The following is a 16,435-nucleotide window of genomic DNA, read 5'->3' as shown; positions in this document are numbered from 1 at the left end:
AGTTTGGTATGTCCCATATTAATTTATATGGAATGAGTTTACTGTTATGTGCTGTTTGATTTCAATAATTGTCACGTGGAGTAAGACTGTCTCTAAGATTTCAAGAACCTTGCAAAAATTATAAACTAGACTCTTTTGCTTCAACACACTAAATAGGTCGTTATTACTTAATTGCATAGAAGCGCACATTCATAAAGTTTCATTTCTTTTAAATCAAACACTACGTAGATGACGTTTTATTGCAGTAACGAAAAGCAATCATGTTTATGCATTTTAACGTCGTTTGATCCCCACCGATGTTTTTTTCTCTAACAATTAACTATTTAACCGTCTAATGATGAAAAATATCAAAATGATTAAGATTGACTTGATCATGTGGCTGGTCAGATTGTCCTACTAAAATTTCTCTCCTTATCCCGAACAATTAACAATTTCTCTTCTGCCAGATACATAATGAAATAAATATCAACCGTGCTAAAAAAACACTCCCTAATTCACATCTAAAACATCTATCACCCACAAAACACTTCCCTTGTTTTACTCATTAAAACAAAGTCATGAAAAGTGGGTTCTCTCATTGACACTAGAGAAAAGTTGTCTCCACCAAAATCAGAACAAATACCGAGTTCGTGATCTCAACGAAACTGACACCAACCATGTGTGAGTAACTGTGTACCAATCAAACCAATATCTTTAAATTACATCCGTTCATCGTATATTGTGCAGTTATAAATTATTGTAATTTTTTTATTTAAAATTGAATATAAACAATATTTGACGAAAATTAACCGCATGAGACACGATAAACGGATGTAATTGAAGGATCTCCGAGATCCTCACAAAAAGGATCCTCTCTCAAATCCAAACAAACATGTAACAGTTTTAAAAGGGGTTTAATATCTTTGCAGTGCAGAGACGACAGGGAAAGGCAAACAGCAGTTGGAGCTGCATCTGTTGCGAACCTGTCTGCTTCGATTCACCAAAGGTTGCTCAGTCCTCATGACTTTTGTTTATGTGTCGTGTAATTAGCCGTAAAGGTCATGCGTTAGATGGTGGCACGTCTCAAAGATTCAAGGACAGCAAAGTTTACCAACCATTTAACGAACTGTATTGTGGGTTCATGATCGTCTGGCGGAGTGGCAATGTGGATGTGTTTGTGTATGTGTGACGTATATTCGTCCGGTTTTCTCGAAAGAAAGATAAGTACTTAAAGAAAGTGATTTCCGTATTTCATTTCTTTCAAATGCACTCCGTTCTTTTTCTATCATCATTGAATTTAATAAATCAAAAGAGAATCAATAGATGTAAACAAAAGGGAAGTGTTAAAGGAGAAAAACAAGTGTGTAAATCATTTTACAGTGTTACTAAGTAAGATAGTACTATTCATAGACCGATTTTTACCTTCCACGCATCCTTGTTATTTTTTTTTTATTATTGATATTTTTCAATTCATTCAATACGTCCAAAAATTTGGAGAACGGCGGGGCTTACTTTGTGAGGAGCCAAATAAAAACAACGAAAAATTGGCTGAAATGATAAAGTTACAAATCTTATTGCTGAAATGATTACTTTTCAATCGATATATCATGATAAGTAATTCAATATCTCGTCTATATTTAATCAATATGTCATCATTTCAGTAATTAAGATTTGTAAATTAATCATTTCAACCAATTTCCCAATAATAAATCAGGGTCATTTTCTAAGAGCAGTTCCACCCCTAAGACTTTGCACCAGCACCCAGTGCATTTATCCACTCAAGTGAATAGTAATATACTATAGTGAATAGTAATAGGCTAAAGCATCTCCACCCCTAAAAAAAATAGCCTAGTTAATTTATTAAAATATTATTTTTATTATTATAAAATAATAAAAAATAATATTTTTATTTTTATTTTCTGACTTTATAAAAAAAAATATTATTATTTTCCCATCTTCCACATTTCCCTTCCCCTCCATTCCTGCACGCCATCCACCCAGCACAGATAATCCATTCCCACCGCCGCCTCCGAACCTCCTCTGACGCCGTTGCCCTCCTGTCCTTCAAATCCCAAGCCAACCTCAACAAGAAGCTCCTCTACACCTTCTGTCCTTCAACGCCGTCGCTTCATCCTCCTGCATCTCCACACCTCCGATGCCGTCGCTTCGTCCTCCCGTCCTTCTCACCTCCACAACAACGCCCTCTCTGGCGCAAGAAAAAAAAAAACAAAAGCCTGACATCATATGCCGTTCGATGCCACGCTGACGTCAGATCGACCGGTCTCAAGGTCTGCCAATTTTAGACTGGCCTGGAGACCAGCTTGGGCTGGGTGCCAGGCAATGGAACGGGCTGGAGTGGATTGGCTAAGTGCCAGTCTTGTTTTTTGGCTGAGTGCCGGCTTAACCACCTCCCGCCGGCCTAACCACCTCCCGGTGGAACTGCTCTAAAGAACGGATAAGATATCAAGTTAAAGTGTAAATACCATAATAACCTCTCCGAAGACATTTATTTACAAACTCAGGTTTGAAGGGGAAAATTATAAGATCAAGGAAAAAACGTGAAACACAAACACCGATTTATGATCTTACTTAAGCCAATACAAAAGCAGATAATACAAGCTTAGTCCTACTCATCAGGGCCAAAGTTTCTCTCTTCCAAAGAATTTAATCGGCGCAGCGGCACTCACTCTTCATTCGACTCCAATACAACCAAGTGAGTAATTAGCGGAATATGAACACAGAGGAAAATCCCAACTCTAGAGAAGTACTACTCCGGCCAACGTCAAAAATAAATACCCCAAATCAAGTAAACACAGTTGGTTGAGGTTCATAATTCGGAGACTGACCGCACTTAGTAACGCTTATGGAAAGAAGTAGACCTTAAAGAAGATTGCCAGACCCAGTTGCAAGAGAAATGCAGCGATCACCACAACTGAAAGTTCATTCCCCTCCATATTGGACCTGAGATTAAAGGCAACAAAGCAAGCAGAGTACCCGCCAACGAGAAGTATAATGATCCACCGAAGAGCCTCAACTGGGATAAGCAACAGAAACTGAAAATGTTCCAGTGAAATAGTATCAGATGACAGAATAATAGATTGTATGATATTAATTAGTATCAGATGACAGAATAATAAATTGTATGATATTAGCTAATAACGTTCCAGCTAAAACACAGTGTTCTGCTTGAAAATGAATACACGTGCCTGGCAGGAAGAAATTCCCCTGCCGAACATCATTTCCCAAAATGTCAATTAATCAGCGCTCAATATCCCCAAGAACCAGGAAGTTGAAACGTTTTAGCCTACAGATCAATTTGAGCTTAAAAGAACTTTGGACTAGTCCAGTTCAGCACAAATATTTGAATATTATCGAGAGAGCATTTGCAACTCATCCCAAGGAAGATTACTTATTTCTGCTTTTGGCCCTTCAATGATTATCAATATTCCAACGGAGAGTCAAAAAAGGAGGGGAAAAAGCAATACACAAAAACTAACAAAAGGCAGGGGAGGCAGGTACTTACAGAGGCTGCAACGAAAATGAAGAGAGAGTATCCCCACATACACCAAAACCGAACTAGGCTGGCATTTGAGGTGCCCATATACTGTATCAAGAAATAGAATGCCAATGGCACCAAAATTGCATAACCGTAGACTGAAAAGGCTGCCATATTCATATAACTGACATTAAAATCCCAAGCAGTACTGCTATCAGTGCGCTTGTCCATGAGGTAGGTGGCACAGTTTCCAAGTGCAGCAAGCACAAACACTAACGTAGTGGAAATCCAGACTAGCCCATATCTACACATTACAGAAACTCACACGAAGAAAGCGAAATGTTAGATGTTCACGTTCACTCATTTCTGTACCAATACAAAAACATATTGCCTTGAGATTCCTTCATGTGATTACATAACTTTTTCTGATGAGACAATGCAAACTTAAAACTCAAAATCCAAGCTTGCGATGTTACAGAAGAGGACGTTGTGTATGTATTTCTCAATTTGTACAAGACACAGTCTGACATAATGTTACCAGATTTTAAAACTGAATAAAGCATAAGAGTGACAGCAAACTCCATTCAAAAGCCTACATGAGAATATCAAACTCTTCAAAGAAACTGAGGCTCATGGTTCTTTCTTTTTTAATATAGAAGTGAAAAAACATGTACAAGAAACAAAAGATAAAGAAATATTGGAAGTACAGACCAGAAACTCACAGATCAGGGTTGGCATCAATTTTGCTGAAAAAATCTCCATTATGGGGATATAGAGAACTAAGCATTCTGTTTAAGACGACGTCTGTATCCACATTGAAATATTGTGTGTATGATGCGATATTAAATACTCCCCTCCAGTTGTTGGCTGGTTGTTGCTCAAATGTTTCTGCGTGGATAGACAGAAGAAGAGATAATTAGATACAAAGTAAATAAAGTAGCCAGCATTGCAATTTGCAAATGAAATCTATAAAGAGAATTTACAGAGTCAAGAGAAACAAAAAAGGCAGATTAAATAAACATAGAAAGAGAAGAACATATCTTGGGGAAAATAACATGCCAGAACTGTTTCAATCAGTCATAAGAAAGCATAATAACTTTGATCATGTACATAAAAAATCATGTGCAGTGTCACAAAGACACAAACATTAACATCAATCTGCAATGAAAAACTCAACTAGGGGTGGAAGGAGGTTCAAATCCTCCCGCACTCCCCACAAACGGGGTGCAGTTTATGAAATAGAAAATAACTCCAGATTTTGTTCCGCTGAAAATTAATTAGGTTTCATGCTTTTATAGCACTCAAATTGACACTCTAGTCTATTCTAGTATGTTACACATTTGTTCTAGCGTCCCTAAAAATCAACCAAAATACGAAATTCACCAGAAAATAAATGAGGATGATTGGTTGACTAAGTTTTGCTGTTTTCTTAAAAACTAAATCTACATATAAAGCACTTGAATGTAAATTGCCATTTGAATGCCATACCACTTGTACTTCCAACAGTTTGATAACCGCCCCCTTTCTCTCCTCGATTATTATTTGGGGGGAAGATTTGCAAATTCGCTTCAGGTGCTGCACGGGTTAAAAGAAAATTCTTTAAAGTAGGAAATAAATAATGATTCTGGTGAACCTTTACTTTGAAGAAGAAAATAGAAAATAATTTAAAACACGGCGAGCAAGTATAATACCTTCATAACTTGTGGTACCCTTTTCTTTATCTTCAGTAACAGCCTATCAAACCCAAAAGGCAAAAAAAAAAATAAGGTAATGCAAAGATATGTGATTTATTCAACATTTCGAGGGAAAACAACTACTACTTAGAGCACATATCTAGCAAGTTTGTAGAAAGTGGATAGTTAAATAACCTAGTTCAAAAGGACATGATCCTGAATCGCTTCGAGGGATTCCGCACAGAAATAGTTCCACAGAAAAAAGCTTACCAAACAAATTTCAGCTTCTTTCACAAATGTAAGAAACTAGCTTTATGGGATCATGTCCTAATTTCCTAAAATAATTCATGATAATTATAATTAAAAAAAACTACTAGTTAGAGAATGGTTGCTTAAATTGGAAATTAGTTATATTTATAAATGGAAATGCATCAAGAAATCATAACTAATTGTAAGAAATTCCTCAAATTCCTCAAATTAGAACCATTGGCAGCTCAGAAAAGGGGCAAAAATTTAATCGAAAAAATGTCGAAACCACTGATTATCCGGACCTCCAAAATTTTCTTTTCCTTCACTTCTCATTTTCTCAGGAAACAAACGGGCTCCAAGATCACTTGGCTTACAAATTACACTCATGCAAAACGAATCTAGATACACCCAATCAGCCATGTACAACCCTACAAGTCCGATTCGACGATTCGATAATTGGGGAAAAAAATTACACAAAAATCAAAAGTAAAATCGATCAGAGAACTTACAGGGACGGAGCCGAGCAAGTGGCTGGTGGGGAGGCCAGCGTAGGACTCGTCCATTTGAGACGGAAACCAAAACGCCGCGTTTTGAGGCTCAGAGAGTCGCTGGGCTTGAGATTCCGAGTTCGAGGGATTCGAGTCGGGAGCTGAAACTGAGTCGGACAGGCGAGTCCCAGAAAAGACGTTGCTTTTCGTAATTTGGAAGGAACACAGAGTACAAGACGACTGGCCGGTATTAACGCGTTTCTCTGCGCGCGTTTGCTTTGCTTTCCACCTGTTGCACGTGACTGGATCATCGATACCACGTGAGCTGCTTTGCGGATGGGCTTGTGTTTGATTGGGCCAAGTTTAGGCCCATATACGAGGAATTGAAAAAATTATTATAAAATAAATTTATATAAAAGTGTCTGAGCCCGGGTTCGAACCGGGGACCTCTAGTGTGTGAGACTAGCGTGATAACCGACTACACCACCCAGACATCTGCCTTTTAATCATCAAAATAACTTATATGTAGTCATGGAAGTCATGCATCAAAATCTTGGGCCCTTTTGGTACCTTATTTGGATTCAACTTTTTATACTAGAAAAAGATTTTTGAATCACAAACTAATAATTCTTGTTAAAAAGCGAGAGAGCTTCTCTCCTTTTGTGAGAGTTCTTCCCTCCTTGGTGAGGGTTTCCATCTCTATTCTTCTCCTCGTTGCCACCGATCCTAGCTATGGCTAGGTTTGGTGGTAGCCCCTTGCTCTTTTTGTATTTCTTTTCTTTCATTTTGTTCATGCTTGTTTTCCTTTACTTTTTTGTTGGTTCAACCATCGCCACTTTTCTTTGGTGCCTTTGGTTTCACTTCACCAACTCCCCCTCCTTCACATACGTTTACATCCACCTCCTTTATTTCCAACGCTCCACACCCTACCCTTTCCACTTGGCTCACTCCTCCATTGATCTCACACTCTAGATCAGGTTCCACTAATCACCACTGTGAACGCGAATCGTCGCGATTCTCGTTTAGGAGGAAGTGTAGAGCTTTGGATTTTATTGATGCTCGGGTGTTGTCACCACCTTCTTTCCTCAACTTGGCCTTCTTGCCTTTGTCGTTCGTGGGTTGTTTCCTACAAGCTTCCTTAAATTCGTGGTGCCGATCTTCGATGAGCTCTTTGGAGGTTGTTGAAGTCTTCTTTTTATTCCTTTTCAGGGCTCGATTTGGATTGATTTCAGGCCACCGTTTCGAGTTTGGTGGTGGTCCTGATGGCAGCAACGGCAGAGGATGCAATAGTAGAGGATGGAGGCTCTTAGGGTTTTTTTCTATTTTTTTGTTGGGCTTGGTTTTGTGGTACTTTGGAGGTCCATACTTTGTTGTTGTATTTGTTTTGTATGTGGGTCTCTCTTTTATAAATATGTGTTGGTAATAAAACTCGCAGCCCAATGTCCAAAAAATGAAAAATAATTCTTGATTGATTGCTGATTTAAAAAACTGATCTCAAAAATAACAAAAGAAAAATTGCCTATGGCTCATTAGCTTTGTTTTTGGGTCAATATATACCTCATTAGCTTAGAAACACAAAAAGTCAGGTTTTAAAGGTTTTTAAACTCTGGAGAACGCAGTTTTCAAAACAAACTCAGTAGTTTGATTCCCACTATGCCTTTCTCGCTCAACCTCTCGTCTCTCTCTTCGCCGTGAGTGGGGGTTCAACTCCGGCGCTAGCGCTACTACGTTGTTGTGCCGTCCCGAGTCGATGTGATAGGAGTGAGGTGCTGGGCTCTGTTAGATATGGTGGTGAAGTAAAGAATCTGATTGGCTAAATGTGGATTAGAGCTTAGAGGAATTGGGGAGATCAATGGAAGGGGAAGGGTTTTTCTGGCGTGGAAGGTGTTAACGCCGGCGTAGAGAAGGTGGGGAAGGGAGCCGCGAATGGAGGTCACTTACCTGACCAAGAGACCATGAAGCTTATAGGTCTAGGTTTTGCATCCCAGTCTATTGCAATTTGAGATCGACATGCGTGTCTATGATTGTTTTTAATTTCAATTTTGTAGTTGTCAAGGTTTAAAATCATTTCATATCAAACAAGTTTTTGAGTCATTCGAAAAATTATTCTCGAGACATGCTTTTAAGAAATAATTCTTGAGAATAATTTTAGAAATGATGAAAATTTTTAGTAGGATACCTAACGAGCCTTTAGTTATCTACGCTCTTGTTAATTAGTTTTAGAGTTAAGTATATATCATTCCCTTCATGTTTGATGGAAGTTGTAATTTTCTCTTTTTGCACTATAAACTATTGAAAATATATCAATTATGCTTTGGATTTAGATTGATTGTTTAATCCATCGTTATGACATAATGAGCATGAGATCCTTATATGAACTAATATATAAGCCATATTTGTATAGTTGTACCGCTTTGACATAGTAAGCATGAGATCCTTATGGAGGATTCGATGTTCTAATAGACAAAATGTACGAATTGATACAATTTCAAAATCTCAAAGCGTAATGTGAGAAGATTAAACCTGATGGTCTATTTTAAAAACAATCTCAAATTAGGTACAAAATATAATTGGCCCTTAATTTTTCACCAATGCTGAGCAGTTGTGGTCCTATGGAAGAAGAAGAAAAAATAATGGAAGGGCCCTTAATTTTTCTTTATATTAATTCAGTATGAAATTATATTATTTAAAGATATTTATGGTCTCGTTGGGATTTCACATCATGATTTTATGGTGGTTATTACGTGGTGTTTTTTAATTAGATAAATTACATTTTATTCCTTCAAGTTTGGATGCAATTGAAACATCATACAACATCTATTTCAATCACATACACAAACTTATATTTTGTTGCAATTTCATATATTCATTAGTTAGATTAACGGTTTGACTAACGAATGTATAAAATTGTAATAAAATACAAGTCTGTGTATGAGATTGAAATGTTTTAAAGATGTATAAGGTTGCAATTGCACGCAAACTTAAAGGGGTAAAATATAATTTACCCTTGATTGGACTCATTGCTCCCATGCTTATGCAATGTCGCTATACTAAAAGAGTAGTTAACGAAACAAGTATGAAATAATGACATTGATTTGGAGCATTTATATTCACAAATTAGTTATGAGGTTTAGTCCACTAATATGTCATTTTAGTATAATTAATATCGTTTATTAAAAAAAATAAAATAAAAACCCTCTTTTATTTAAGTTACATGCTTACATTCTTATATAATACTAGCAATTTTTATTTATTAACAGATCTAATGACTCCACAAACTACAACGCCACCAAATAAGAATTGTTTATGCATGAGCGAAAACATGCCATGCGTAAAAGTTGATGTTGTGAGTGGTCCACATTAGAGATAAAAGTTTAGGTTAAAAAATAAGCATTTTAATTAACATTGGAATGATAATTCAATCATTAACCTCTATCTCATTTAATTTATAAAATTTAACCTACAAATTTAGTTCTCTCAATTAACAATTAACACTAAAAAGTACATTCTTATAAAATCGCTAATCTAGTTTTATATTAGCACAATGATTATCTCAGCATTGTATTAATTGGAAAATGATCCTTTTTGTGGGTATTCGGAAGATCAATCAATCATGTCCGTTTATCGTACATCGTGCGATTAATTTTCATTACGTACTATTTATATTTAATTTTAAATTTTAAATAATTTATAATCACAAAATGTACGATCAACGAATACGATTAATTGATCTCTCGTATCCCCACCAAGAAGATGCGAAGAGGATCCTTTTCGGTATTAAACAAATGGACCACGCCTTGCTTCCTGGTGGGAAGCAACCTTGCAACCACTTTACAGTTTAAACCGTTTCGTGGCCCTTTAACAATTGAAATCTTCTCCTCTTCGTCTTCAACCTCACGCATTACCAGTGTGAGAGAGTGAAGTTTCACAGTCTAAGGGCCCCCATTTGGCCGTTTCAAAATGTCCACCGCCTCCATATTCCGGCTCCTCCTCCTCCACTTCTCTCTCTCCACCGTCCTCGCCGCCCATTCCCAACCCCTCACTCCCCCCTACCTCTCACCCAACACAATTCACCCAAATTACCAAAACATGTTCAATTCCTTCAAAATCTTCATCTATAACTCAAACAGCACCTCCCCCTTTATCTCCCCATCCCAATCGCTCTTCTACACGCGCCTCCAGGACAGCCACTTCCCCACCGAAAACCCCGAAAAAGCCCATCTCTTCTTCGTCCCCTTCCCCTCGGACCTCCGCCCGCGCTCCGTCTCGCGCCTCATCAGATCGCTCCGCACCGAGCTTCCTTACTGGAACCGCACCCTCGGCGCCGACCATTTCTACCTCTCATGCACCGGCATCGGGTTCGAATCGGACCGTAATCTCGTCGAGTTGAAGAAAAACTCGGTCCAGATCTCGTGCTTCCCGACGCCGGCCGGGAAGTTCATCCCTCACAAGGACATTTCGCTTCCGCCGGTCCCGAGCACTCCCGCGCCGACGAGCAACACCGCGAGTTTCTTGGGCTACGCCAAGTTCGATTGGGTCAAAGAGTCAACGTTAGTCAAGGAACTGAGCACCGACCCCGATTTTCTGATCGAATCCAAGCCGTCGGATCTGAATACTTTCGCGGACAGACTCGGTGGGAGCAAATTCTGTCTGTTCGAGTACGGAGGAGGCGACGTGTCGGGGATCGGGGAGGCGCTGCGTTTCGGGTGCGTGCCGGTGGTGATTACCGACCGTCCGATCCACGACCTGCCGTTCTCGGGCGTGCTGAGGTGGCAGGAGATCGCGTTGTTCGTGGGACGTCGTGGCGGGGTAGTGAGGGACCTGAAGCGCGTGTTGCGTCGCGCGTGTTGGAAGCGGCACGAAAAGATGAGACAATTAGGTGTGGCTGCAAGTCGGCACTTTATGTGGAACGAGACACCGGAGCCGTTCGATTTGTTTTATACGTTGATGTATCAGCTGTGGCTGAGACGGCACACCGTCAGATACGTCAGAAGAGAATCACCGTTTGTCGTTTGATATGGTTGTACGGTCTTACCTTGGGCCTAAAGCTGGTAATTGGGTTAATATTGTATTTGGATTTGCCATGGATTTTATACAAATGGAATTTGGGGTCTGCATCGGTTGTTACGCTAAAATTGCGGCCTAAATCAAGATATTATATTATTTGGATCGATTTATTTTTTCATCATAATCATATTTTCTTTTGTTTTTTTTAGCTCGGACGATTTGATTTTTTTATTTTATTTTTAAGAAACGATATTATCTACACTAAAATGATAAAACATGGACCAAGGCTAAACCTTACACTTGACCAGCAATAATGTAGTTCAATTCACCTTTGACGAGAATCGAACCTCAAACTTTATTTTATCACCACAATCATATTTTCTTTTGTTTTTTTTTTTTTAACTCGGACAATTTCACCCAAAAAAACTCGGATGATTTGATTATTTTTTAACAAATGATCTTATTTACACTAAAGAGGCCGGGGATGGGCTAAGTCTCACAATGAATTAGCAATAATTTAGTTCAATTCGTCTTTGGCGAGAATCGAACCTGAAACTTCTTGCTCCTAGTTTTACAACTAAAGAAAAATATAACTAGATCGTAGTACTAAGTGATACGAAACTAGCTTAGGAGGTTTGGCGTGGCCTCCAGCATGGGTGTCCAAGTTCCCAGGAGCGGAGTCCCTAGCCCGAGTCACGGGCGGTTAGGTCTTTAACTAACTATTGACTCGGGCGGTTAGGTCTTTAACTAACTATGACAGGCTTGGCAGAGGGTATTTGCGCCCAGCAGAAAATTGTTTGGTTTGTTCGTTTGCTAATCCATCACGTCACCATGTCTTTGTTCCTTATATTTTCAACCTTTCAACTCCAATCCCTTAATCTTTTAGCGCTTAAATACTCACCTTCTATACATATTACTCTCCCTTCGATTCAGATCTAAACCAACCACTCCGCTCGCCATGGTGGAAGCAGGTAAATACGAAATTATACGACCCCCTCTTCCTCCTCCTCCTCCTCGTCCTATCTATTCATTCGTTATTTTGCATGCAGGCGGCAATGGCTCCTCGGCGCCGCCTCCGGCAACTCCCTACGAGAAGGCATTGGCCGCTCTATCCTCCTTGATCACCAAACGAAGTCGTGCCGACAAGAGCAACAAGGGCGACCGCTTCGACCTCCTCTTCGATTATCTCAAAGTAAATTTTCTTTCGCTTCTGAAAAATACTGAGCTTTATTCACTGGTTAAGCAACGTTGTATTTGAGCTCATGTGTTTGCAAATTCGAGTAATTAATGGCGTTTATGTAATAAAACATGCAGATTCTGGAGTTGGAGGAGCCAATTGCAAAGCTGAAGATTATTCACGTTGCTGGCACCAAAGGCAAGGTATATACACAATTTTGGAGTTTAGTAATTTTCACACTTCTCTTGTGACTTGCGAGTGCGGAAAAAATTGTAGTATATTCAGTTTAGAGCGCAGATGGTTCAAGAGAAGCGTTAAAAATCGCTACCCTTTATTGTATAATATGTGGTTTAGGGTGAAGATACAAGCTTTTTTTTAGCAGTGTAACACTGTATATATACACTGGCTTTAGTTACTTGTGTATGTATGATGTGGGACTGATTGCTGTTTTCTTGTTTTGGGGGATTGGAAAGGGATCCACCTGCACCTTCACAGAGTCGATATTACGCCATTGCGGTTTTCGCACTGGACTTTTCACGTCTCCTCATCTCATTGATGTTCGAGAAAGATTTCGGTTGGATGGGTGAGTTTAGGGTAAGCGTAGGCCTAGTTATTTTCATATAACTGCCATGTTACCAAGTAAGTTTTGTAAGTTTTTATGCAATGTGTTTTGCCTTCAAAAAATTAAATTTCTTGTTTTGGTTGATTGCTACAGTGTGGACATCAATGAAGAGAAATTTTTAGCATATTTCTGGTGGTGTTTCGAGAGACTTGAGGTAATCCGTGCTTGGTTTTCCTTTTATCTTTGCTGGGCGTCTTTCTAATATTTCGATGCCTGTGTTTGTAATTGTGAATTAGCACTTTTTCGTTCTGCGATGTATTGATCAATGTAAAACTTTGTATTTCAAATGCAGGAAAAAGCTACTGACGATATACCAATGCCTACCTACTTTCGCTTCCTTGCCTTGCTTGCCTTCAAAATATTTGCAGAAGAACAGGTTTGGAGCATATCTTCTTAGTTGCTTCCATGTAACATCCTTCCTCTCCAGAAATGTTACTGATATCGATGATGTGAATCAGAAATGTTGCTTTTAATTTAATCTTCTATGCAGGTAGACGTCGCTATCTTGGAGGTTGGGTTAGGCGGTAGGTTTGATGCAACAAATGTGGTATGTGAAATGGTATTTGAGTACGAAATTCATTAATTCGCTTACTTTGACAATAACCGAGTACGGATGCATTAACGTTTCAGGTTCAGGCACCTGTTGTCTGTGGTATATCTTCCCTCGGATATGACCACATGGAGATTCTTGGTTAGTGTTTTCTCAAACCTATGTATTTACATGTGAGTAATTGAAACATTTTAATTGAAAATATAAATACAAAGAACATATGCAAATGTTTTCTGTATTTGCAATGCGATACAATTACTAGCTGGCATGTTCTGGTGTCGAACTGTCATTTTGGGCCATTGATCAAGTGGATTATTGCTTGAATGTGTGGTCCAGATTGTCTAGCAACACAATATACAAAGATTAATACATGTCCACAGATGTCTAATACGCATAATTGATTCTGTTTTCTTTGTTGAATGCTATAAATAGGAAATACTCTGGGAGCAATTGCGGGGGAGAAGGCTGGAATCTTCAAGGTTTTTGTTAAAATTACACTTTTCATATGCATATGATGACTGGTAATATGTCTCACAGAACTTACACTCACTTTTGTTACTGTGCTCATTGCTTTTGCTTTCAATTCAGTCTAGGGTTCCTGCCTTGACTGTGCCTCAACCTGATGAAGCAATGCGTGTACTGGAAGAGAAGGCTTCTCGGTTGGATGTAGGTTGCATGACATTACCCTTCACTGATTTTTGTTTCCCCCAGAATTGAAAATGCATGATACAGAATGTAAGAAGTTTGATGTCTCTTCTAGAAAAATTGTAATATACAAGCGGTCATCTAATAAGTAGATGAACTCCTAACGAACAGATAATTATATCAAAGTTTTGAGATACGTTCTGTGCACATTGTTGTTTTAAGAACCCCTTTAAGTACTGACTTGCTCTTAAACCTTCACTGGCACCCTTTGCTGCTTAAGTCTCAACTTGCATTCTTCTGCAATCCTAGGATACGTTTGTTTTATCGGAAGCCGTAGGATTCTGAATTTAGGTTCTTTAAGGACTACAAAGTTGTTGAGTCATAAGTACTATGTTGGAAGGAACATGAGCTAAATAGTTAACTCACAGAATACGTCTTCAATGAACTGAGAGATTATGCTGGTTCCAGGTACCCCTTCAACTCGTACGACCGTTGGATCCTAATATGCTGAATGGCTTAAAACTTGGGCTTGAAGGCGAGCACCAGTATGTTAATGCTGGTCTTGCTATTGCACTGTCCTCTACATGGCTCCAGAGGACCGGTCACCTTGAATACCCTGAACATAGTGTAAGTTCTATGAGCAATCAGTTCTCCGCTTTGTTCTTGATATCTATGTTGATGGATCTATATGCATATCCAAATGGAACAGACTTCTCTGCCGGAGCAATACATAAAAGGACTAACTGCTAAAGTCAGTTTACAAGGACGGGCTCAAATAGTCCCTGATCGCTTTATTAACAGCGAAAGCCCTGAAGATCTCGTGTTTTATTTGGACGGTGCACATAGCCCAGAAAGCATGGAAATATGCGCAAGATGGTTTTCTCATTCTGTTCAGCCACCCGGTACTTCTAGATCATCACATGATTGGGTACAGAGGCACCCTATTGAAACAGTCAGGAAGAATTCAGAACAGGTAGACGCTTTATTTTACAAGCCTTGGAGATATTCATTTTCCTCTTACTGTTACCAAGAAAAATATGTTGATAAAAACTTGCAGATATTGCTGTTTAATTGTATGTCAGTGAGGGATCCTCAGTTGCTTCTTCCGAACCTGATGAAAACATGTGCTAGTCACGGTGAGCATAAGCATCACTTGATGTAATACCCTGAATTTTTGTCTAGTAAGTTTTGAAGATCTAAGGGGAATTTATAGGTTCAGATTCGTTCTTTATATTTTGATCTGCAATGAATTTTGTGAGGATCCGTGATTGGAAAGTTTAGACGGGTTTACAAGGAATTAGGCCACTCCCCTATTGCCAATTGGTTTTATGGCGGTACCTCAACTTCCTTCAACTATCTTGAACTATTTTTCGAGGGAACTTATGAGATATGGTTTTAGGTGTCTACTTCAAGAAGGCTCTGTTTGTACCAAACACATCAGTGAATCACAAGGTCGGATCGCATTCCTTGCCTCCGACTGATTCTCAGGTGGATTTGTCGTGGCAGTTCGCTCTTCAAAAAGTGTGGGAAAATTTAATGATGTGTAACAAAGGTACGTGGCTTATAACATAAAATGTCAATTAAGTTAACTTGGTCTTCAAACAACATTTGTACACACACACACATACCATATAATTCAGGAGTGCACTGTATTTCCCAGTTGGAAGTGTTTGTATTTTTTTACTTTAATAGGAGGCGATGACAATGGCGCAGGCACTGTTCGTGAAGAACTAACAGATGATAAGGAAATCGCTGTCAAAAGTTGCGAAAATAGTGCAGTTTTTCCGTCTCTCCCGTCAGCTATACAATGGCTCAGGGACAGTGTCCGGCAAAGTAAATCTGTTCGTTTTCAGGTAATGCTGGTTTTTTAGGAGATTAATGTACTTTTTTATTTTTCGTTTTCATGGAACCAAAGTTTATATAGCAGGTCCTTGTAACTGGTTCATTACATCTTGTTGGCGATGTGTTGAGATTCATCAAGAAATGAGGCGTAGTACAAAGCTGAAGCCTCCCATTTGCAAGTCTGTCGAACTTCAAGATTTTCTGTATTCGCGTGGGAAAAGCCATGAACGGTTCTAATATCCCATGGACTCCGAAGTGGTTAAGTGCCGACTGCCTCAACGTGCTTCTGCTACATGTTGTACGTTATATTTCGCGTCGGTGTTTCTTAGCGGCCACAATTTAAACAAGATACCGGCTTAAAATTTATGCCGGCGTTTTGTTTGAGGGTGGGGCTATTTTCCTCACCCCTGTATCGCTATAACGACACGACCTTGTTGAGACGTTTCAATTCTTTGTCGACGGATTTGTTTGTATGAAAGACAATAATATCTGCAATTTCAGTCATGCTTTTCAGAAAATCAAATCATTTTAGTTAACATCCCTTGAAGATCTCTCATAAGTTCGCTGACTTAGTGCTCGTTTGGAAGTGCATCAATACTCTATGCGAGTCGGGATCTTCTACCCTGAAAGCACGTCCAAGAGAATTGAAGACGAGCTCGATTGTGTAACAGTAGGAGTGGAGCAGTAGGAGCTGAAACATCACAATG

At 39.1% G+C, this 16,435-nt stretch overlaps 3 protein-coding genes and 1 non-coding gene across 10 annotated transcripts; 2 read left to right on the top strand and 2 right to left on the bottom strand.

Annotated features, from left to right (window-relative positions):
- Window positions 1-2,442: 2,442 nt before the first annotated feature.
- Window positions 2,443-6,131, bottom strand: LOC137720597 (uncharacterized). Its single transcript, XM_068459688.2, has 6 exons — window positions 5,907-6,131; window positions 5,167-5,209; window positions 4,964-5,050; window positions 4,198-4,363; window positions 3,503-3,779; window positions 2,443-3,032 (listed from the first exon to the last, which is right to left on the bottom strand). The coding sequence occupies exons 1-6, from the start codon at window positions 5,958-5,960 to the stop codon at window positions 2,841-2,843; spliced, it is 819 nt and encodes a 272-aa protein (XP_068315789.1). The 5' UTR covers window positions 5,961-6,131; the 3' UTR covers window positions 2,443-2,840.
- A 173-nt stretch (window positions 6,132-6,304) lies between these two features.
- Window positions 6,305-6,378, bottom strand: TRNAV-CAC (transfer RNA valine (anticodon CAC)). The gene has a single exon. It is a non-coding gene; the product is annotated as a tRNA-Val (tRNA).
- A 3,319-nt stretch (window positions 6,379-9,697) lies between these two features.
- LOC137719689 (putative glycosyltransferase At5g03795) lies at window positions 9,698-11,100 on the top strand. Its single transcript, XM_068458733.2, has one exon. The coding sequence runs from the start codon at window positions 9,846-9,848 to the stop codon at window positions 10,899-10,901; it is 1,056 nt and encodes a 351-aa protein (XP_068314834.2). The 5' UTR covers window positions 9,698-9,845; the 3' UTR covers window positions 10,902-11,100.
- Window positions 11,101-11,662: 562 nt separating this feature from the next.
- On the top strand, window positions 11,663-16,251 carry LOC137720576 (folylpolyglutamate synthase). Of its 7 annotated transcripts, none has more exons than XM_088694585.1 (16): window positions 11,663-11,863; window positions 11,942-12,084; window positions 12,207-12,272; window positions 12,543-12,652; window positions 12,785-12,845; window positions 12,984-13,067; window positions 13,182-13,238; window positions 13,322-13,382; window positions 13,674-13,720; window positions 13,830-13,907; window positions 14,355-14,513; window positions 14,596-14,859; window positions 14,944-15,022; window positions 15,286-15,438; window positions 15,600-15,739; window positions 15,814-16,251. In XM_088694585.1, exons 1-16 carry the CDS (start codon window positions 11,851-11,853, stop codon window positions 15,871-15,873), a joined length of 1,575 nt encoding a protein of 524 aa, XP_088550711.1. In that variant the 5' UTR covers window positions 11,663-11,850; the 3' UTR covers window positions 15,874-16,251. The 7 variants fall into 7 exon arrangements, with proteins under 7 accessions (XP_088550711.1, XP_068315768.2, XP_068315767.2 ...); XM_068459667.2 differs by having other exon boundaries at window positions 11,721-11,863; window positions 15,811-16,251; XM_068459666.2 differs by having other exon boundaries at window positions 11,721-11,863; window positions 15,579-15,739.
- Window positions 16,252-16,435: the final 184 nt, after the last annotated feature.

The sequence above is a fragment of the Pyrus communis genome, chromosome 1 (assembly GCF_041283825.1).
Source record: "Pyrus communis isolate YQ-2024b chromosome 1, ASM4128382v1, whole genome shotgun sequence".
Taxonomy (NCBI): domain Eukaryota; kingdom Viridiplantae; phylum Streptophyta; class Magnoliopsida; order Rosales; family Rosaceae; genus Pyrus; species Pyrus communis.
The sequence above is the reverse complement of the archived record's forward strand: the minus strand, read 5'-3'. Positions and strand labels throughout refer to the sequence as shown.

What these genes read in the sequence shown, in the direction of transcription:
- LOC137720576 (XM_068459661.2), top strand. An exon ending in GAAAACATGTGCTAGTCACG is followed by an intron (nt 15,023 to 15,285) that starts GTGAGCATAAGC and finishes ATATGGTTTTAG; the next exon opens with GTGTCTACTTCAAGAAGGCT. An exon ending in GTAAATCTGTTCGTTTTCAG is followed by an intron (nt 15,740 to 15,810) that starts GTAATGCTGGTT and finishes AAGTTTATATAG; the next exon opens with CAGGTCCTTGTAACTGGTTC.
- LOC137720597 (XM_068459688.2), bottom strand. Translation starts at nt 5,960, where the DNA reads ATGGACGAGTCCTACGCTGGCCTCCCCACCAGCCACTTGCTCGGCTCC. An exon ending in AACTGTTGGAAGTACAAGTG is followed by an intron (nt 4,364 to 4,963) that starts GTATGGCATTCA and finishes CTATCCACGCAG; the next exon opens with AAACATTTGAGCAACAACCA. An exon ending in ATTGATGCCAACCCTGATCT is followed by an intron (nt 3,780 to 4,197) that starts GTGAGTTTCTGG and finishes TGTAATGTGTAG; the next exon opens with ATATGGGCTAGTCTGGATTT.
- LOC137719689 (XM_068458733.2), top strand. Translation starts at nt 9,846, where the DNA reads ATGTCCACCGCCTCCATATTCCGGCTCCTCCTCCTCCACTTCTCTCTC.